At 44.5% G+C, this 22674-nt stretch overlaps 1 protein-coding gene across 1 annotated transcript in view; it reads left to right on the forward strand.

Moving 5' to 3' along the window:
- Positions 1-22674, forward strand: part of LOC309415182 (E3 ubiquitin-protein ligase RNF38-like) — a gene marked incomplete at its 5' end in the record, with an annotated part of 97981 nt that overhangs the window by 70621 nt on the left and 4686 nt on the right. The window contains 5 exons of the mRNA XM_082012623.1: positions 853-1014; positions 2735-2841; positions 8008-8092; positions 13936-14057; positions 15178-15277. Coding sequence (XP_081868749.1) covers positions 853-1014; positions 2735-2841; positions 8008-8092; positions 13936-14057; positions 15178-15277 — 576 coding nt within the window. The remainder of the gene's footprint in view (positions 1-852; positions 1015-2734; positions 2842-8007; positions 8093-13935; positions 14058-15177; positions 15278-22674) is intronic.

Here is a 22674-nt window from a genome sequence, read left to right on the forward strand (position 1 = left end):
GGACATCAGCCAGTTCTCTCAGCATCCTTGGATGTAGTCCATCTGGTCCCATGGACTTGTATGGGTTAAGTTCTCTCAAGTAATCAGTCCCTGACTCAATCCTCATCCACTGCTAGTAGTTCTTCTCCAGATTCCTCTCCCTGCCCAAGCAGCACAAGAGGGAGGATGGGTGGGGGGTTATGATCAGTATATAGCAGTCATTCTCTGCCACACCTTCCTTTTCACACCGTTCCTCTGCTCTGGTGTGGGTTCTTCATGGGCTGCAGTCCATGAGTAAAATCTGCTCTAGTGTGGGTTCTTCCATGGGCTGCAGTCCTATCTGGAAAATCTGCTCTGGCATGGGTTCTCAATGGGCCACAGTTCCTTTGCGAAATGTCAATCTGTTCCAGAGTGGGTTCTCCACAGGCTGCAGGGAATATCTGCTCTGGTGCCATGGAGCACCTCCTCCTCATTCTTCTCCTTCTCTGACCTTGGTCTTCCCTCTGCTGTTTCTCACTCTTTTTTGTTCCCTCCTGCTCTCCATCCAGTGCTTTTTTTTGCCCTTTCTTAAATAGTTTTTCACAGAGGCACCACCAACACTGCTGATTGGCTCAGCTTTGACCTTCAGTGGGTCCATTGCCAAGCCAGCTGGAACCAGCTGTGTCTGGCACAAGGCAGCCCCTTAACTCTTCCCACAGAGACCACCCCTGCAGCCCCCCCAAAAAAAAAACTTGTCACATATACCCAGTACAACTCCATAAAATTTCCACAACTCCTCAGAACATATAATTGGAGTTGTGTTTTTTTGGTATTAAAAAATAAATCTTAAAAACTGGTTTTCTATTAATACAACAAACCCTGTGTTTCTTTTAGCCCCTTCAAAGGATAGAGAATGAAGTAGAACTGCTTGGAGAACATCTTCCTATAGGAAGCTTTACCTACCCTCCATCAACTCATCCACCAACATTGACTTCCTCGGCTCCTATCCAATTCTTAACCCATGATCCTTTACACCAAGAGGTTTCATTTGGAGTTGTAAGTATTGCTTTTTGTACTACATCCTCATGCATGCTGAGTTCAAGTTCTTGACCTTTCTCTAAGTTATAACCATTTTATTGAAAAATGGCATTTTTGCAATTGAATTTAATTATTGGCTGCAGCTGTGGAAAGTCAGGGCGAGTGGTTTTTAGGGTTAGACTTCATATAGTCTGAGGGCTCAAACTTAGAAGAATGAAAACATGCTAACAAAAACTTTGAGCAATCTTTTTTTCATAAAAGTAAATGTCTCAAGGCCTCTGAATATCATTTCAGTAGTGGTATGTGAATTTTGGTTCTAAAAATCTGCTTTTTTTGTCACTATTGAGTATTTGTAGAAAAATACTATTTATGACTAAGTTACTGTCATGGTTTAACCCCAGCTGGCAACTAAGCACCATGCAGTTGCTTGCTCACTCCCCCACGATGGAACGGGGGAGAGAATCGGAAGAGTAAAAGTGAGGAAAAGACAGTTTAACAGGTAAAGCAAAAGCCGCACATGCAAGCAAAGCGAAACAAGGAATTCATTCACTACTCCCCATGAGCAGGCAGGTGTTCAGCCATCTCCAGGGAAGCAAGGCTCCATCACACGTAACAGTTACTTGAGAAAACAAACACCATAACTCTGAACGTGTCCTCTCTGCTTCCTTCTTCTTCCCCCAGCTTTATATACCGAGCATGATGTCGTATGGTATGGAATATCCCTTTGGCCAGCCTGGGTCAGCTGTCCTGGCTGTGTCCCTTCCCAGCTTCCCATGCAGCCCCTGCCTTCTCGCTGGCAGGTCAGCATGAGAAGCTGGACAGTCCTTGACTATTTAGCAACAACTCAAAACATCAGTATGTTATCAACATTATTTTCATCCCAAATCCAAAACATAGCCTCACACTAGCTTCTATGAAGAAAATTAACTCTATCCCAACTGAAACCAGGACAGTTACAATTCTTTACCTGCTCCCATTTTAGTAGACAGTGCAAGATGTTTTAAACAGTCATACTGAGAACTTATGTAAGTAAACTGAAGAGCTTCTCATGCAAATTCCAACAGGAAAATAGTCTTTTTCTCCTACGGAATGAATGTGTTGAAGCTGTAAACTTGAATGTCTCTTTAGGCACTATATCTGTATGCAGTTGAAAGGCTACAGCCCCTCCTCCCAAAAGTGAATGTAATTGAGCCCAAGTCTGAATGTGATTTCTTTCTTTACTAATTTTAAAACTTGCTCTTTATTTAAAGTGGTTTTGCTGTGGAGCATCCTGACAGTGCCCCCTAATGGATATTTGGCTTATACCAGTGAAAGAACCGTATATATGTTGTTTTAAAACTCTCATTTCTACCCAACCAGCTGCACAAGCCAGCGCATTGCGCCAGGTCAAAAGCCCTCAGCTTTTGGTTTGCAGCACGTTGACCAATTCATGTCCTGCCTGTCTAAACCAGCCTGTATATAGGCTAAGCCTTACGAAATGCTTATTAGCTAGCTTGCGAGGGTTTCTGGTTAGCATTGTTACTTTTTTCCTGCAGGATAGCATAATTATAATTGTATATTACTAATGAGATTTGGTGATCAAAACAATTATTTGAAAAAGCTGGTATTTTTTGGCTTGGACAGGGCTGGATTTTTTTGGATAATGCCTTATTTAAAATGTATTTCAACATTCACTTTTCATTTAATTTCATTATTAAATAAGACAAGAAAATATTGAAGTTTTCCTTCCTTTTTACAGCCTTATCCGCCTTTTATGCCTCGAAGACTCACAGGGCGCAGTAGATACCGATCACAGCAACCAATACCACCACACTCGTACCATCCCAGCCTATTACCATATGTGCTGTAAGTCCAAAGCACGTTGTACTCATAGACTACTAAATAACTCTGTAAGCTAGTTGATCCCCTCAATGTTTTTTTATGTTTGGGCTCTACCACAGGGTACAGACAGTTCAGACAATCCCAAGGAATAAGAAAACTTGTAGTTATATTTAAAATTTCCAGTCTATTTGAACAGCATACATATCTGAGCAAGGAAAAAACAAGTACAAGTGAACAGTTTGATGATAATGTAGTTTTGGGATCTACTATGCCTCTTCTTTCTGTTGAAATCTTAAAGATGTCCAATGTAGAATGGTTACACTTGGTTCTTGGATAATAATTATGAGTTATACCCATGGTTACATCCTAAAGTCTGCTTATGTAGGATAAAGATCTAACAGTCCTTACAACCCCCCCCCCAAAACCCACAAAAAACAGCAAATCAATTTACTCTTAATTAATTACTGAAACATAATGAGGGTAGCCTTCTGGATGTGGGTGTGTTTTTTGGTTTGGGGGGGTTTCTTTCTTCTGAAATGATAATCTGTTACAGCTTTTGAACTTCTACACCTGATTATCCATTTCTGGAACAGAAGGGATGGGAGAAGTAACATTAAGGGATTATCAATAACCTTTTAAAGTAGATCCCGTCTGCTGTAGTTTGGATGTGTGACATGGAATTTGCTGTTCTCTGTATGTTCCATTTTTTAATTTAATACAAAATACTTAGAAAATTAGGATTTATTTTAAAGGTGTCATTTACAGGGAGATAATCCAACTTTGTCATTTGTTGTTTTGTCACAACATCTATAGTTTCTGACTGCAGTTTGGCTTGCATCAAATTAGCACCAGGATATATGATTCAGTGAAGTTGTTAAATTTTGCATTGTGCATTCTGACTAAGTCTGCTCTGATGTTATAGCCACTTGCCTGTCTACTCAGGGACAGTGTGTCACAATCATTCCTGATTAATTTAATTGGATGACATTTATAGTGCTGTGGATTTTTTATTTCTATGGTTGTGCATTAAACTTTGGCCCATATTACTATCTTGGGATGGAGATGGTTTTTTTAACTTAAAAGAAAAAACATAAAAATGGCACACTCTTGCCTTTATATCTGAAGAGGTTCTTCTCTGGCCAAATCCATGTTATATGGGAATGTATAGTTGGGTCTGCTGTCAATGTGGAAGTTGGCCCAGTACTATATTGTGGAGTAACATGGCACGGACTCTGGCGGGGATTCAGGCCAAAGACCTTTATTGCTACAAATGTCTGCTTTTTATGCAGTTACAGCTCTTTCACATGCCACAAAATATGTCCTGGTTGGTTACCACACACAGTCCATGCGCTTCTCACACAGTCAGGATTCGCTGCCTGCAGGTGTCCACGCGCTCCTTTGCTTCCTCTTAGTTGTTTACCACAGCTCCTTCTCCTCCAGGCTGAGCCCTGCAGGTGTCCAGCTGTTTACCAGCTTCTCAATGCCACAGCTCCTTCTCCTTAAGGTCGAGCCATGCAGGGTGATCCCAACATCTCCCCCTTTTTGTTTATCTATAAACAAAACCTGACGGATCATTCGCAACCCGAGGACTGTGAGGAAGATGGACCATCTGTACATTCTTGTATTGTCCTGCACCGCGAACTCAGCCCAGCAGTCGGTAGGTGCCAGCTTTACGTGGGCGTCCCCACAGAGGCAACGGTGGCCTTGCCGTACACCGGCCCACTGCCCTTCGGGAAATCCCGGTATTTATACATTTGCAGAGGAATGAGTTTCGACACACGTGGCCAGCGAGTGTCGGAACACGCCTCGGTTGCCACCTTTCAGCACAGGGAGCCTATGGCGCATGCTCCCGCTGGCCAGACGTGCTGCACACACCACAGCCATCCCATCTATTGGTTCGTAGGCTTTGTTCACACGGCATATTACCATAATCCAGCAGTCACATATCAACTATGCTTAAGCCAATAGCAGAATGTTACAAGGCAAACAAAATTGTGAATTGTGCTTTATATTCCTCCGGTACTGCACGTCTTCCACATCCTCCCCTAACCTTGATCAACTTTCTTATCTCTGTGGGCTGTTTTCTCTCACCCAGCAGAGTATCTATTTCTTACCCAGCCATCCGTTTCCTCCTATTCTAACTGCAGTTTTCTCACAGGCCAAAATTCCATCTGTTATCCCCTCCGTATACAGCTGCAAGCCTAAAATCGCGTCTACAGTGCGATTAGCAATAATTTCCATTTCTGCCGACAAGTTAACTATTGCTTTTTCTAGCTGTACTACTCCTAGCGATGGAAAAAGCGCCCGTACAAAGCTATGATAACCTTTATTATATGTCACCAAAGGATCTGTAGTTATAGAGCACTTTGCCCTAAAAGCTTTCCATGTTCCTCTAATGATACCGCTAATTTCAGTCTGATTAATTATCTGCAAATTAGGAACTAGGATGCCCACGGTACAGTCCCCTGACCAGTTCCCGGGCAGCTGTTTCCCAGCCAATTGATCTCCACACAGCCACCATAACCCTTCTGGCAGATTGCAAGTGGTATTTATCCTTTTGCTGTTGTTGGTGGTGCTTCGTCCCCAGAAATAGTCCGCCCATGGTTGCACCCTTACCATGAACTTACTGCCTCCCTCCATCATCCTTGCCTGATATATCGTCCTATATTACAACAGAAATATCGAATATACCCAAAATTCTCTATCCCCCCAACTCTGTTACACCGTATACACCATGGGGAGAGCATCTTATTGAAATATACTCTTTGATTCCCTGCAAAAGAAATGATACATTTGTGACAATAATTACAACGACACAGAACAAACCCACAACACCGTTTTACAAATATGGCATATTGAAGTTCCTGCTCTTGAACGTCCAGGGAGTGCCGCTGAAACGGTCAATGAGCCATCATTTCCCATACAAAAGAGCGAAAGCGTCAGCTGGCGAAACGTCAGAGTCGGACTCTGCGTCCGTGGGACGTGTGACAGGATCTTCTGATCTTACTGCCGGCCGTACCGACCTGGCCGGTACCCACTTCGCTCCGTCCCCTCCCCCTCTGCCAAGGCCTCTTGTCTCATGCCTTGCCAATGTTGGGCAGGGTCGTATCTTGACTTGGAGGAAGGATCGCCCCAGGCAGCCCCCTCCTGTTGCGGTACGGGCGACCAGCGCTCATGTTCCAGGTCAGGAGGCGGAGGCCAAGGAGGACTCGCCACCTCCATTGGTTGCGTTAGCGGGGGGGCGGGGGTGTGGGTGGGGGGCGCGGGCGGGGGGCGCTCGTTCTCATCATCCCCAGCTCGGCCTCCCTTCTCTCCCGAGGCTGTGGCAGCGGCAGCTGCTGCCGCCGCTGTCCGCTCTGATTTTATCGCCTTTATAGAGTCTCTGACTAATCGCCAGGTTGTTAACACTTTCGCAACTGTATGATCCCCTTTAGGGGCTGCCTCAAACACCAATTTCCCTGCTTTGTCCCAGGTAGATAACTCAAAAGCTGTTACAGAGTCTGCTGCTAGCCCCTGGCTCTTCAAAAATGCTAACAATAATTGCAAAGTTTGTTCATCATAAGTAATCCCCCTTTTCTTCAAATTTTTTACTATAATACAAAGGATTGCTTTTTCTTCCAAAGATATTTGCAACCCCATTACTTAATGTCCCCAGCTGCTCACCTCTTTGGTGATTATTCGTCCAGATTGCAGCTCTCTGGTCCGCTGCTACTTTCTCCTGCAGCTCTCTGGTCCGCTGCTACTTTCTCCTGAAGCAATCTGGTCCGCTGCTATTTTCTCCTTTCAGCTGGGCTACTCCACCGGTCATTCTCTTCCCACGATTCAGGTCCCTGTTCGGGTGCCATTTGTGGAATAACAGGGCACGGACTCTGGCGGGGATTCAGGCCAAAGACCTTTATTGCTACAAGTGTCCGCTTTTTATGCAGTTACAGCTCTTTCACGAGCCACAAAATACGTCCTGGATGGTTAACACACATAGTCCACGTGCTTCTCACACAGTCAGGATTCGCTGCCTGCAGGTGTCCACGCGCTCCTTTGCTTCCTCTTAGTTGTTTACCACAGCTCCTTCTCCTCAAGGCTGAGCCCTGCAGGTGTCCAGCTGTTTACCAGCTTCTCAATGCCACAGCTCCTCCTCAAGGCCGAGCCGTGCAGATGTGTTCAAAAAACGTGTGGATGTGGCGCTTCAAGACATGGTTTAGGGGACATGGTGGCGCTGGATTAATGGTTGGACTTGATCTTGAAGGTCCTTTCCAACCTAGTGGTTCTGTGATTCTGTGATTCTGTGATGTCCAGCTGTTTACCAGCTTCTCAATGCCACAGTTCCTTCTCCTTAAGGTCGAGCCCTTGCAGGGTGATCCCAACACTATATTATAATTATCTTTGTTATGTGTATTATCAAAAAGGAGACCAAGGGGCAACTCCATTGCTCTCTACAGCTTCCTGAGGAGGGGAAGTGGAGAGGGAGGTGCTGATCTCTTCTCCCTGGTATCCCGTGACAGGATGCGTGAGAATGGCTCAAAGCTGCATCAAAGGAGGTTCAGACTTGATATTAGGAAACATTTCTTTACCAAGAGGGTGGTGAAACACTGGAACAGGTTTCCTAGAGAGGTGGTCAATGTCCCGTGCCTGTCGGTGTTTAAGAGGCCTTTGGACAATGCCCTTAATAATATGCTTTAATTTTTGGCCAGCCCTGAAGTGGTCAGGCAGTTGGACTAGATTATCATCATGGGTCCCTCCCAACTGAACTATTCTGTTCTGTTCAAGTGCTTGAATGCTTTTGTATTGGGAAGCTAAGTGAACTTGGGTCACTGATCTTTGTTGATAGTCTATCTATTTAAATAAGTCGAATTTAAAACCAGAAACTCTGATCAATATTAATATTAAATCCATGATGCAGTCTATCAAGAGATTAATTTCTGTAATAACACCAAGCCTTATTGTAAGTATGAGTTGTCATAGCAATATACATGCAATTTAAAAATGCAATATGGTATTAAAAAGTGGCACAATTAGCTTTCCTTTGACTCCTTTACTTTGAATTTTAATTCTTAATTTCAACTTTAACCTTTTTACTGATTCTTAGAATTTGTTGATCTAAGAAGGATCAATAACATAACTACCTCTGCCATATGTTTGCATGCTTTCCTTCAGGAAGATGTTGAGTCTTACTGTTGTTTGGTCTTCTGGCAGATCAGTGCTTCCAGTGCCACCTGCAGTTGGACCAGCTTTCAGTCTTGAGTTGGACGTGGAAGATGGAGAGGTAGAAAACTATGAGGTTGGTGTATGAAGTACAAATTCATGAGGAGCAGAGGTTAACTCAATACATGAGCTTAAATGGTCTTTTGCTTTTCAAAGAGAAAAACAGGACTAAATAAATGTAATATTTATGAAGACAGAACCTAGAAACTTTTTTTTCATACTAGTTTCTAAAACTGGATGTTAGAAACACCCTTATTGTGTATCTATTGCCCTTCCCCAGAATCTATCCTTTCAGATTAGAGATCATTAAATTCCTCAACTTTCCATTCTAGATGTGACTCTCTTTGCATTTTGCTTGATTTTTAAATATCTAGCATAAATATCCTGGTCTTTTGAATATGCTATAACTTAGTGCTTTTTATGTGCCTTGCTAACTTTACAGGTTAGTGTTAACATTACAGGATGAATACTTGTAAATGTGACGTTGGTAAGAATCTTTTAAAATATATTTTCTCTTGACAATAAGGAGAGTACAGCAAGTCACATATTCTGAAATAGTATGTCAGTGGTGTCTTAGATAATTGAGGGCTGCTCCCAGCTCTTGTCCTTGCTGCTTCTCAGGCTGTTGGATTCCCATCAGATTCTGTTCAGAAAACCTCAGCTGCTGCCTACCCTTCCTCATGTTTCTATTTCTCCTTGCTTTTGCTCAGAGCTGTGTATTTATGCAGTTGCATAGCATTTACAGTGTAATGACAATCTCTCCTATCATGCTTCTTGTGCTAGTTAAAAGAAACATCATATTGTAGCTGACACGCTGGGCTCCAGGTTTTGGGCTATTTAAGTAACTGTACTCTTTGCATCTTTAATCAAACCTCTTAACTTCTGTGCTTCGGTTCTCTATCAAGTTGATACTGATGCTTTTCTGGAGCCCCTCATGAGGGAGCAGAAAAATATTTACAGGAGAAGCATTTAGGTACAGTGTTCTACCTGTATGAACGAGTAAAAAAATGTAATCAGAAAGTGTCTTTATTCACTTTGATGTCATGTCTGTCTTTCCAAAAGTTCAGCATAAAATCCCTATGTCTCAAATCAGTTAGCCCAAGAAGCAGAATGGGAGTCAAAACTTGTCCCTTTAAACTCTTGGCCACATAGAGCTAGGCTCATGGCATATTCCTAGAATGCAAGTTTCTCAACATTTTCACAGAATCATAAAATAGTGTGGAATGGAAGGGACCTTTAAAAGTCATCTAGTCCAACCCCACTGCAATGAGCAGGGGCATCTTCAACTAGACCAGGTTGCTCAGAGCCCCATCCATCCTGACCTGGCATGTTTCCAGGCATCTACCACCTACCTCTCTGGGCAACCTGTTCCAGTGTTTCACCACCCTCACTAAGAAAAAATTCTTCCTTCTGTCTTGTCTAAATCTACCCTCTTTTAGATTAAAAACATTACTCCTCCTTGCCCTATCGCTACAGGCCCTGCTAAAAAGTCTGTCCCCATCTTTCTTCTAAGCCCCCTTTAAGTACTGAAGGGCTGCAATCAGGTCTCCCCAGAGCCTTCTCTTCTCCAGGCTGAACAACCCCAACTCTCTCAGCCTGTCCTCATAGGAGAGGTGTTCCATCCCTCTGATCATTTTTGTGGCCCTCCTCTGGACCCACTCCAACAAGTCTTTCCTGTGCTGAGGGCTCCAGAGCTGGACGCAGTACTCCAGGTGGGGTCTCACCAGAGTGGAATAGAGGGGCAGAACCACCTCCCTTGACCTGCTGGCCACACTTCTTTGGATGCAGCCCAGGATACGGTTGGCCTTCTGGGCTGCAGAGTGCATATTGCCAGGTCATGTCCAGCTTTTCATCCACCAGTACCCCCAAGTCCTTCTCAGCAGGGCTGCTATCATTTCCTTCATTCTCCAGCCTGTACTGATACCAGGGGTTGCCCCGACCCAGGTGCAGGACCATGCACTTGGCCTTCTTGAATATGATGAGGTTCACACGAGCCCATTCCTCCAGCTTGTGCAGGTCCCTCTGTAAGGCACCCTGTCCCTCAGATGTGTTGAGTACACCACTCGGCGTCATCTGCAAACTTGCTGAGGGTGCACTCGATCCCACTATCTATGTCACTGATGAAGATATTAAAACAGTACTGGTCCCAATACAGACCCCTGAGGGACACCACTAGTCACCGATCTCCATCTGGACATTGAGCCATTGACCACTACCCTCTGGATGCGACCATCCAACCAATTCCTCATCCACCCAACAGTCCACCCATCAAATCCATATCCCTCCAATTTAGAGAGAAGGATGTTGTGGGGGACCATGTCAAAGGCCTTACAGAAATCCAGAGAGACAACATCCCTAGCTCTTCCCTTGCCCACTGATGTGGTCACTCCATCATAGAAGGCCACTAGGTTGGTCAGGCAGGACTTGCCCTTGGTGAAGCCATGCTGGCTGTCTTGAATCACCTCCCTGTCCTCCATGTGCCTTAGCATAGCTTCTAGGAGGATCTGTTCCATGATCTTCCCAGGCACAGGGGTGAGGCTGACAGGTTGGTAATTCCCAGTGTTCTCCATGCTACCCTTTTTCCAAATGGGTGCAATGTTTCCCTTTTTCCAGTCTCCAGGGGCTTCACCTGACTGCCAGAACTTTTCAAATATCATGGAGAGTGGCTTGGCGACTACATCAGCCAATTCCCTCAGGACTCTGGGATGCATCTCATCAGGTCCCATAGACTTGTGCATGTTCATGTTCCTCAGGTGATCTCGAACCTGATCTTCTCTTACAGTGGGAGGGACTGTGCTCCTCCAGTCCCCATCTTGCAGTCCATCCCCTCCAGAGATGTGGGAAGAGAGACTGCCAGTGAAGGCTGAGGCAACAAAGTCATTGAGTACCTCAGCCTTCTCCTCATCTGTTGTTACCAGTCTGCCAGTCTTGCTCATCAAGGGGGGTCCACATTCTTTTACCTTCCTTTTCTGGCTGACATATCTGTAGAAGCCATTCCTGTTATTCTTTGCACCCCTTGCCATGTTCAGCTACAGCTGTGCCTTGGCCTTCCTGACCTCATCCCTACAAAACTGGGCAGCGTCCCTGTACTCTTCCCAGGATACCTATCCCTGATTCCACTGCCTGTGCATTTCCTTCTTGCCCTTTATTTGGACCAGCAGGTCTTGATTCAGCCATGCTGGCCTCCTGCCTTCCTTTCCTGATTCCTTACACCTGGGGATCGAGAGCTCTTGCGCTTTATGGAAAGCATCCTTAAAGATCTGCCAGCTCTGTTCTGCTGCCTTGTACCCAAGGGCACTTTCCCAGGGGGTCCTATTGACTCACTCCCTGAAGAGCTGGAAGTTTGCTTTCCTAAAATTCAGGGTCCTGACCTTACTCTTTGCCTGCCCCATATCCCTTAGGGCTGCAAACTCCACCAGTGCATGCTTACTGCAGCCCAGGCTGCCTCCAGTCTTGACATCACTCACTTGCGTTGGTGACCAACAGGTCCAGTATGGCAACCCCTCTGCTAGGGCTGTCTATTACCTGGCATAGGAAGTTATCCTCCATGCACTCCAGGAGTCTCCTGGATTGCCTACAGCTCGCCGTGCTACTTTTCCAGCAGATATTGCGGTGGTTGAAGTCCCCCAGCAGGACAAGAGCCTGCAAGCACAATGCTTCCTGTAGCTGGAGTAAGAAGGCTTCATCAATAGACTCCCCTTGATTGGGCGGCCTGTTGTAGACACCAACCACAAGGTTCCCTTTGTTGCCTCGGTCTCTTAATTCTTACCCATAAGCTTTGAACCTTCTTGTGGCTATTCTTCAGAGACAGCTGTTCACACTCTAGCCATTTCCTGATGTAGAGGGCAATGCCTCTGCCCTTCCTTCCTCACCTGTCCCTTCTGAACAGCCTGTAGCCATCAATAGCTACACTCCAGTTGTGGGATCCGTCCCACCAAGTCTCAGTAATGGCAGCCAGGTCGTAGCTTTCTAGCAGCACAGTGGCTTCCATCTCCTCCTGTTTGTTGCCCATGCTGCGTGCATTGGTGTAGAGGCACTTCAGCTGGGCTGTCAGCCATGTCACCCTCTTAGAGGAACACCCTTTAGTTCCTCTGAGGTCTTTCTCTGGTGCAACAGGCTGAGGACCCTTGCTAGCACCCCATCCCTCTAACCTTGGTGTGTCATCCCACAGCTTGTCATGGGTAAGCCTGATACTATCCCCCTCACCCTTTGACTCTCATTTAAAGCCCTGTCAATAAGCCCCGCTTGCTTGCTAGCAAAGACCCTCTTCCCCCTTTGAGAAAGGTGAATCCTTTCTGATGCCAGCAGGCCAGGTGCCGTGTAGGCCATCCCATTATCAAAAAACCCAAAATTGTGGCAGTGGCACCAGTCACTGTGTCATGCATTAATAGACTGGGCCCATCTGTTCCTCCCTGTGTCACTGTCTGCAACTGGAAGGAAGGAAGAAAAAATAACCTGCGCTCCAGATTCCCTTACCAACCATCCCAAGGCCCTGAAGTCTCTTTTGGTCACCCTCACACTATGAGTTGCAGCTTCATCTCCACCCACATGGAAGAGCAGTAATGGGTAATAGTCCAAGGGCCATACCAGGCTAGGAAGTTTCCTAGCAGTGTCCTTAACCCGGGCCCCAGGGAGGCAGCAGACTTCCCTAAGAGGGGTGTCTGTCCAGCATACTGGACCCTCCGTTCCCCTCAAAAGGGCGTCACCTACAACTATAACCTGTCTTTTCTTCCTCCTGGGGGTGGTTGTGATGCAGGGGGTAAGCCTTTCTGACCTTGGCAGCACCTCCAGTGCAGCTGGACCATCACCCACATCATCCATGGACTGGCCTTCCACATCCAGAGCCTCATACCTGTTGTACAGAGGCACCTGGGGAGGCGAGGTGGGCAAGGAGGGGGTTCACCTGCTGCCCTAAGCATGGGCTTGCATCCATTTGCTCCTTTCCTTTAAGCTACTGCTTTCTGCCTTGCAGAGGGAGAATACAGAATACCCTTGATCTTGGGGTTTTTTTGGTGGCTGTTCCTGCTTCTTTCTCAGGCAGGGCAAAGCATGGTTCCTTGAGGCCATCTCTTTCTCAGACTCCCTGATGCTCCTTAACCTTTCTACTTCCTCTAGTAGCTCTGCCACCAGGCTGAGCAGATCATCCACCTCATCACACCTCACACAGCTGTTCTCACTACTGCCATCAGTTACCAGTGAGAGGGTCTGGCACTCCCTACAGCCTGAGACCTGGATGGCTGCATGTTCCTGTGGGAGTTCTGTCTGGATTGCCATATTCGTTCTGGTGAGTTCAGAGGACATGGCTTTCTGACAGGTAGATACCATAACTAAACTCCTCCTGAGAAGGTGATGCCCACCAATTGAACTCACCTCTTGAGCTGGTAGGACAACTACACCCTCTCTATGCCCCCTTCCACACAAACTGCCATACCCTGACTTGCCATGCTCAGTTTACCTGCTCTGGTCATTAGTATGCCCTAGACTGCTTTTTATAGGTGTGGGGGTGAGCCACTGTTGCTCTGGCAACGCCCAGGCCTTGTTAGCATTTCCTGCAGTCGTTCTGGTTACTCACACTACTGTGTGGGGGATGGGGGAAGGGTGTTCATTTCCAAAGCAAAACATGTATCAAGCTGTGAATACAGCTGCAGGAGTGATTAACAGTTTCATCATGGAAATTTGGAAATCTCAAAGATACTATCTTATGCAGTTCAGAAGGATTCATCAATGATCAAACTTTGAAAGACATCTTTCCATAGCACTTGCAGTTGTAAAAAGAGAAAAGCAAGACTAAACATGTCTTGATGAGAGGTGGGTTGTGCTCCCTGGTGGGATAGTGACATGGCAGAGAAATCACTTCTGGTAGAGCTGGAGTTTGTTTGAGCAATGAATGTTTAAAAGTCCAAATTCCTTGTCTTGTAGGCACTGCTGAATTTGGCAGAACGTCTAGGAGAAGCCAAACCTCGAGGACTGACAAAGGCAGACATTGAACAGCTTCCATCTTACAGGTTCAATCCAAGCAATCATCAATCAGAACAGACATTGTAAGTACATCTATCTCAAATTTACATACTTTACATGACTGTGTTTCCATTCCTTCAGGCTGCAGCTCCCACTAGGCAAATACTGTAACACAAGTGCGCTAAAAGCACTCAAATAAAAAAGATAAATTTTCTTAAACCATTTTTCAAACCAAATATCATTTATCTTGTTTTTAAAATTCTGCATAGTCTCACTTCAGTTAGATGTTCAAATTTAGTTATTCAGTATTTTTAAAAAGTTTTCCAAATTTTTGTTTGGTATACTAGTTATTAAATGGCCATCATCAACTTGGAATTCAGCCTATATTGAAATATTTTCCAGTTACTAAAATTTCAACTGGTCCTGGAAGAGCTTTTGACAGTCTTTGAGGTTTACAGTTATATTTTCTTATTTTTAAGACTAATTCTGTTTGAAAGATCTACATAACAGAGAAATGAGATGTAGGTGGGAGGCAGTGAAAGTGATATACATTGCTGTCAAATGTTTGAAATTGAACAGAAGAAATTTTTTTCTCTTATCTTCCACTTAGAGCAATCTTCAATGTTATTTGTAACATAGTAGGGAATAAGAAAAATAAAAGTACCAGGGAACTTAAGTTGATGATGACCCTGGGGAAGAAATGTGTTTATAAAACATATACAACAGAATATAGATGTAATTTAAGAAATTTTTAGTAGTAAAAATATGTGTGATCTTTAATCAGTTATGGCTTTGAGAAATACTCAAAGCAAGTTTTCTGTTTTTTACTTTAATATAGCTAAAATTAAAGTTAAAACTGAAAGAAATATGCTATAGGGTTTACACTACCTGTTTATATCAGCAGGCATGAATTTTGAATTATGGTAATACAATCTGTTTACTGCTTAGGCCAGTGAACTCCCATGGGTATGAGTTTGAGCCCTTGTCTGCTTTGGGATTTGAAACCACGGTGAACAAAACAAAAGCAATTCTCATTTTACACTGGTCCACTAGAGATCTACACCCACAAAAGTTTGATCACTGTAGATACTCCAGTGGTTTTTAAAAAAAACTTTTGCAGACACATGTTATAAGTTGCCTATAGAATAGAAATTATTGTTATTAAATGAGAAAGTTTATAGATATTTGCTGTCTTTTTTTTAGGTGTGTAGTGTGTATGTGTGACTTTGAGGCAAGGCAGCTACTTAGAGTCTTACCCTGTAACCACGAGTTTCATGCCAAGTGTGTTGATAAATGGCTTAAGGTAAATAAAGTCTGTGTTGAATGCAATTTATAATGTCCTAGTTTGTAGTTTCATTTTTTCTTTAGTTTTCTACTGCATTTTGTCTCTTGTTTCTCTTTTTTAATATTTAGTCTCTGAAGTAACAAAAAAGGGCACAATCTGAATTTATCTTCTTTTTGTTGTCTCCGTAGACTATAGAAATATTCTTTTTTAGTGATCAACAAAAGATAATACTTTGTAATAATAATTGGAATAGGGTCATTTTAAAAGGAATGTGAGGAGAATGATCTTCACTGGTAGAAAGCGCTCCTATAAGAATCCCTCCTATCACTATGATTTTGAATTCTTGGGGCAAATAAAAAAGTAACTATTTTTATAAGGCATGATTGACAGATATTAAAAAAAGACAACATGAAATTATGGCTTTATGTATGCAATAAGATATTCTTTCAATTCTTTCAAGACAAGTTGGGGGGAAGACCTAGAAGCAGGACAGCGCAATAAGTTGACAGATAGAATAGCAGTGATACAGAAGGTGAGAAGGATAGGAATACAGTTTAGATGATATATAGGGAGACACCTGATGAGATAGATACATCACATTGTCCTGAGGGAATTGGCTGATGTAGTTGCTGAGGGAATTGGCTGATGTAGTTGCCAAGCCACTCTCCATGATATTTGAAAAGTCCTGGCAGTCAGGTAAAGCCCTGGAGACGGGAAAAAGGGAAAGATTGCACCCATTTTTAAAAAGGGTAGCAAGGAGGATCCTGGGAACTACCAACCTGACAGCCTCACCCCTGTGCCTGGGAAGATCACGGAGCAGGTCCTCCTAGAAGCTATGCTGAGGCACATGGAGGACAGGGAGGTGATTCGAGACAGCCAGCATGGCTTCACCAAGGGCAAGTCCTGCCTGACCAACCTAGTGGCCTTCTATGATGGAGTGACCTCATCAGTGGACAAGGGAAGAGCTAGGGATGTTGTCTCTCTGGATTTCTGTAAGGCCTTTGACATGGTCCCCCACAACATCCTTCTCTCTAAATTGGAGGGATATGGATTTGATGGGTGGACTGTTGGGTGGATGAGGAATTGGTTGGATGGTCGCATCCAGAGGGTAATGGTCAATGGCTCAATGTCCAGATGGAGATCTGTGAGGAGCAGTGTCCCTCAGGGGTCCATCTTGGGACCAGTACTGTTTAATATCTTCATCAGTGACATAGATAGTGGGATCGAGTGCACCCTCAGCTGCGGGAGAAGGATGGACTTCACAACTCTATGAGAGTTATATTCCGAAGCCGTTTATTGTCTTGTCTGACTCCAATATATATCATAATTTTCGCTTAGTCACTGCACACACACACTCATGATTGGTTACAACTTGTTACACACACTATTGCAATTGGCTATATACAAAATATCACGCGCTGTCCACGCGCCCCTCACACAGTCAGGATTGTTGCTTGCAGGTGTTCCTGTTTTCCTCGCTTCTTCTTAGTTGTTTATCACAGCTCCTTCTCCTCAAGGCCGAGCTGTGCAGATATCCAGCTGTTTACCAGCTTCTCAGTGCCACAGCTCCTTCTCCTTAAGGTCGAGCCATGCAGATCAACGCCACAGCTCCTTCTCCTTAAGGTCGAGCCATGCAGGGTGATCCCAACATCTCCCCCTTTTTGTTTATCTAAAAACAAAACCTGATGGATCATTTGCAACCTAAGGACTGTGAGGAAGATGGACTATCTGTACCTTCTTGTATCATCCTGTGCCACGAACTCAGCCCAGCAGTCGGTAGGTGCCAGCTTTACGTGGGCGTCCCCACGGAGGCAACGGTGGCCTTGCCGTACACCGATCCCCCTGCTCTTCGGGAAATCCCGGTATTTATACATTTGCCAAGGAACGAGTTTCGACACACGTGGCAAGCGAGTGTCGGAACATGCCTCGGTTGCCACCTCTCAACACAGGGAGCCTATGGCGCATGTGCCCGCTGGCCAGACGTGCTGCACGCGCCACAGCCACCCCGTCTATTGGTTCATAGGCTTTGTTCACATGGCATCTTACTATAATCCAGCAGTCACATATCAACTATGCTTAAATTAATAGCAGAATATTACAAGGCAAACAATTCTAGTTGTACTACTCCTAGCAATAGAAGCTATAAAGCTATGAAAACCAATATTATATCTTACCAAAGGATTTGTAGTTATAGAGCACTTTGCCTTAAAAGCTTTCCATGTTTGTCTAATGATAATTCTCAAATTAGGAACTAGGACGCCCATAGCACAGTCCCCTGACCAGTTCCCGGGCAGCTGTTTCCCAGCCCATTGATCTCCACACAGCCATCATGACCCTTCTGGCAGATTGAAAAGGGATTGCCCGGGGAGGAAAAAGACAGACAGAAGGTGTCTTGTCCTGTTTGATTTGCTAATGTTACCCACACATTTTCTTTTGGCTGAGGTGGCATCCAGGTTGCGATGACACCTAACAGTATCAAGATGTGTCTGACGATGACGATGGTGACTGTTCCACCCATGGTTTTACCCATTTTGCGGGCACCAAACAAGTTCCAGAATCTGTAATGACACAAGCATAACCTCGTCCCCAGGTTAGCAGTTGAAAAGGTCCTTCCCACATATTCTTTTCCAAATTTTTAACTTTTACTTGCACATTTTGTGTTAACTCAAACAGACTTCCTGTCATTCCTTTTACATGTTTCTCCTTCTGCTAGATGGAAATAATTTAACACATATAAGGCTTTATTCAAACGTTCTTGGGGTGGTATGGTAGCCTCTCCCCCTTTTTGTTTTTGCAATAAACACTTCAGGGAATGATTCATTCGTTCAACAATAGCTTGTCCAGTTGGGGGATGTGGTATTCCAGTAACATGCGTCACTCCCCATTGAGCAAAAAATGGTTGGGTTGACTGGGCTACATAACAAGGACCATTATCGGTTTTAATTTGTAGGGGTATACCATGGGCTGCGAATGCAGCTCACAAATGCTTTTGTACATGCCTACTAGTTTCTCCTGTTTGTGCAGTGGCCCAAACTACTGCAGAATAGCAATCAATTGAAACATGAACATATTTAAATCTTCCAACGTCAGCAACATGTATCACATCCATCTGCCATAGTTGTAGCGAATGCAGTCGTCGGGGACTAACTGTAATCGCGATTCCTGGGCCTATTTGTTGACAATCAGCACAAGTCTGTATAATAGCTCTAGCGTCACCTGCACTTAGATTAAATTGTCTTGCTAAAACTTTGGCAGATTGATGGAAAAAGGCATGAGAGGCTTGTGCTTGACCTAAACGGTCCGGAGCAGGTCCAGCCCATACTGCGGCAGTCAGCCGATCAGCTCTTGCATTTCCTTCCACCAATTCCCCTGGAAGGTTGGTATGGCTGCGTATATGCATAATGTAATAAGGGTGTCGTCTTTTCTGCAATAAAAACCAAAGCGTTCTAAATTGTTGATATAGCTGTTCCTCAGCTGTTCCTGTCTGAGGATTGAACCTTCCAATCTTTGGAAAGAATCAGTAATTATATTCACAGGTTCTTCAGACCATAATTTAAAGGCTTCAATTACTGCCTGTAGTTCTACCTTTTGAACTGATCCTGGCACGACAAGTACCCGTTCTTTCCATTCTCCGTGCTCTCGCCATACTATTGCTGCCTTGCCTGTTTTCACACCACCATCCATAAATACTGTAGCACCTTGAACTGGATATTGACTACACTTTGATTTTTCTTCTACTTCATGTTTGGGTTTTTTTTTTTTGTTTGGGTTTTTGTTTTTTTGGGTTTTTTTTGTTTTTTTTTAAGGGTAAACATTTTGTGTGATGGATAATGAATCTAAATGTCACCCTCAAATTCTGCTAATGCAGTTTGGAAGGGAACAGAGTGCTGCAAAGCCCAAGTCAAATATTCTTGTTGTAATGGTATTAAAATCGTTTTCAGGTCCTTTGCCGATATATCAATAATTCTGTTGCGCCCTTTCATAATCAAATTTGCAAAACACTCTACTTTCATGGTGATGGTTTTTCTGTGCTACTGAGGTAAAAAGACCCACTCTAAAATTCTCAATGGGTCCGCTTTTGATTCTAGCTTTGTTATCTACTGTATTATAAGCGCATAGGGATGTCACTCGTGATTGATTACTGCCAAAGTGATCCTTATCGAGGGGTCTATCCTAGAACTAAATGCTTGAGTTACCTTTTCAGAAATGTTTGCTACTGCTTCCCAGGCTTCCTTGGTCAATTGCCGAGGAGAGTTTAACCTGCTATCCCCTCGCAAGAGCTGAACCAAAGGCTCCATATCTTGATTTGTGATCCCATAAATAGGTCGAATCCAATTAACGTCTCCTACCAATTTTTGTACATCATTTAATGTTTTAATCTGAATTCTTAATTCAACCTTTTGGAGGGTCACCGACGTTTCAGTGATCATCCACCCCAAGTACCTCCATGGCGCTTCAGTTTGTATCTTTTCCGGCGCCACTTGCAGCCCACTTTGCCTCAAAAGCTCAACGAGCTCCCTGATCATTTCTTCCGGATTTAATTGATCACCAGCCATCAATATGTCATCCATATAATGATAGATGAAATATTGAGGACACCTTTTTCTGATTGGCTGTAAAGCCCAATTTACATAAATTTGACACATCGCGGGTGAATTTTTCATGCCTTGTGGCAATACTGTCCAATGATATCTTTGCATGGGTTGCGCCTTGTTTGTACTTGGGACTGAGAATGCAAAATGTTTGGCATCATCTTCATGCAGAGGGATTGTAAAAAAGCAGTCTTTGAGATCTATAATCAAAAGCTTCCAATACTTCAGTATCATACAGGGAGATGATAGCCCTGGTTGCAAGGCTCCCATGTCCACTATAACCTTATTGACTTCTTACAAGTCATGTAATAGTCTCCATTTTCCACTTTTCTTTGGAATCACAAAAACAGGTGTGTTCCAAGGTCTAGTGGTTGGCACAATATGGCCTTTTTCGTCAATGACTCCAGGGAGAACAAAAAGTCCCTACTTTGTTGCTGAAGATCATCCTAATAACAAAGCACTCAATCCATATCCTAATGGTCCATTTGCGTTAGTCGGGACATCATAAACCGACATGTCCCATAAGGTAACTTCTAGTGTTGTTTCCACGTCCATTCCGGCGCTCCCTCTGGTTCAGGCGCTGAGGCTTGCCAAGCAGCCTGGTGGTGCTTCCCCATTTGTGTCGTCGTGCGGGGTGCCTTCACGCTCGGTCGCCCGTTTCCCAATTTCATACCATCCCGATGATACTTTGAACAGCATTCTGAGGCTTGATGACCAAATTTTTGACATCGTCTACATGGTGCTCCTGCTGGGCCTATTCCTTGCTGAAAGGGTCCTTGTTGGAAGGATTTATGACCTGTCTCAATCTGCCTAGGTCCTTTCCTTGTAGCCTTGCACTGAGCTCTAAAATGTCCTCTTTTTCCACATTTAGAACATTTTTTTCCCCTTTTTTATTTTTAAAGGCTTAATTGCTGCTGCAAAGGCACTTGCGAGTGTTTCTGCCTGATGTGTGGCAGAGCCTACTCTGTTGCAGGCTTCTACCATTTGTACTAACGTTGCTTCTTTTGGCAAAGTTAACAAAATTCTTTTACAATCTACATTGGCATTTTCTACCGCTAAATTCAACAACAGTGCTAGTTTTGCGTCTTCATTGGTATACACTTTATTCAAAGCGTCTCTCAGACGATCAACAAAAGACATATATGGTTCATCTCTCCCTTGTCTAATTTGAGTGTAAGATGGTTGCCTCTTTCCCTCCTCAGGGACTGTTCGCAACGCATTCAACGCTAGTTGCCCAACTAATTGCAAGGCTTCTAAGGGCAGCTGAGCTTGCAATCTAACATCCACAAACAGTCCCTGGCCTGTCATTTGTTCCATAGTAATGTTCTGGAGTGGATCGCCGTCTTGACGCTCCAGGTTTCTCAGGGTTTCTTGCATACAGAGTTTATACCATCTGTCTGCCCACAATAACCTTTGGGTTGGTGTCAACAACATATCTATCATCTGCCGACAATCCCATGGTGTAGAATCATTCCCGTGAATATGTTGTCTAATAGAGCTGGCGTGAAAGGTGATTGCAAGCCATAATTTTGTACTGCCTTCCGCACTTTCTTAATCAAGTCCCAGTGAAATGGGTCCCAGCGATTGGGCCCGTGAGGCTGTACACTAACAGGAAATGCCATCGGTAACTCTGTTTCCTCGTCTTTCATCGCTCCTAAAAGAACGTCTTTCCACCGCTCCCTAGGGTCGCCTTTCATTCTAGGCTCTTGCCTCCCTATAGTCTCTACAACAGGCTCTTCTCCTTCGTCACTGCTATCAGGCAACGGGGGCCGTAAAGGTGGCAGGGGCTCGGCTGAGGGCTTCAAAACTACGGCTTTCGATCGGTTAAGTCTGGGTGGTTTCGGGGGTGGTGAAGCCCGCCCCATCAATCTTTCACATGGGCACACAGGGGAACATTGAGTACATTGTTCTGGGCAGCTTTGTCCCGTCTTGCCCTCACATACATCATCGTAGATCTGTTTCTCTGACTTATCTAATGCGGCCAGTTCACCCGGTGCATCTGGCACCTCAGGAGGTGCAGTTGGAGTCACTGAAGGTCCTGGACCCTCTGACTCGGTTAAGAAGGGATTGGTTGAAAGCAGTTTAACAGCCTCCTCCACATCAGCTGCAGCTTTTCTCTCTGCCTTTAAGGCTTTAGATGTGGTTAATATCAACTTCCACGCCGTCACTAACTCTGCGGCAGTTTTCTCAATACGCTCCCATAACATTTTTCCTATCTCCTCCCATGTCTCTGCTTTAAAGGCCACAGACGGATCAGGGGGGTACCCTTTCTTTCGGCTCCAAATTAGAAGCCTTCTAAGTGTATATTCATCATATTTCAGTCCTCTCTTAGAGAGCATGTGCAGCAGGAGTCTGACTATCGCCCCTTCTTCACGCGATGTGTTCTGCCCCATGCCGCCCCGGTTGCTCACCTCACCTCGCTGGGTGCTTCTCCGTTGCAACGTATTCCTTTTTCTTTTTCCTTGCGTCAGTCCCGCTGACTGCAATTCTTCCAACCGGGCTTCTCCCGCGGCGTCCTCTGCGCTCGACCGGTGTTCAACGATGAGATCCCAGAGATCGTATCACGTCGGGGTCACCAGTTGCGGGAGAAGGATGGAGTTCACAACTCTATGAGAGTTATATTCCGAAGCCCTTTATTGTCTTGTCTGACTCCAATATATATCATAATTTTCGCTTAGTCACTGCGCACACACTCATGATTGGTTACAACTTGTTACACACACTATTGCAATTGGCTATATACAAAATATCACGCGCTGTCCACGCGCCCCTCACACAGTCAGGATTGTTGCTTGCAGGTGTTCCTGTTTTCCTCGCTTCTTC

The sequence above is a fragment of the Phaethon aethereus genome, assembly GCF_964289735.1.
Source record: "Phaethon aethereus genome assembly, chromosome: W".
NCBI classification, from domain to species: Eukaryota; Metazoa; Chordata; class Aves; order Phaethontiformes; family Phaethontidae; genus Phaethon; species Phaethon aethereus.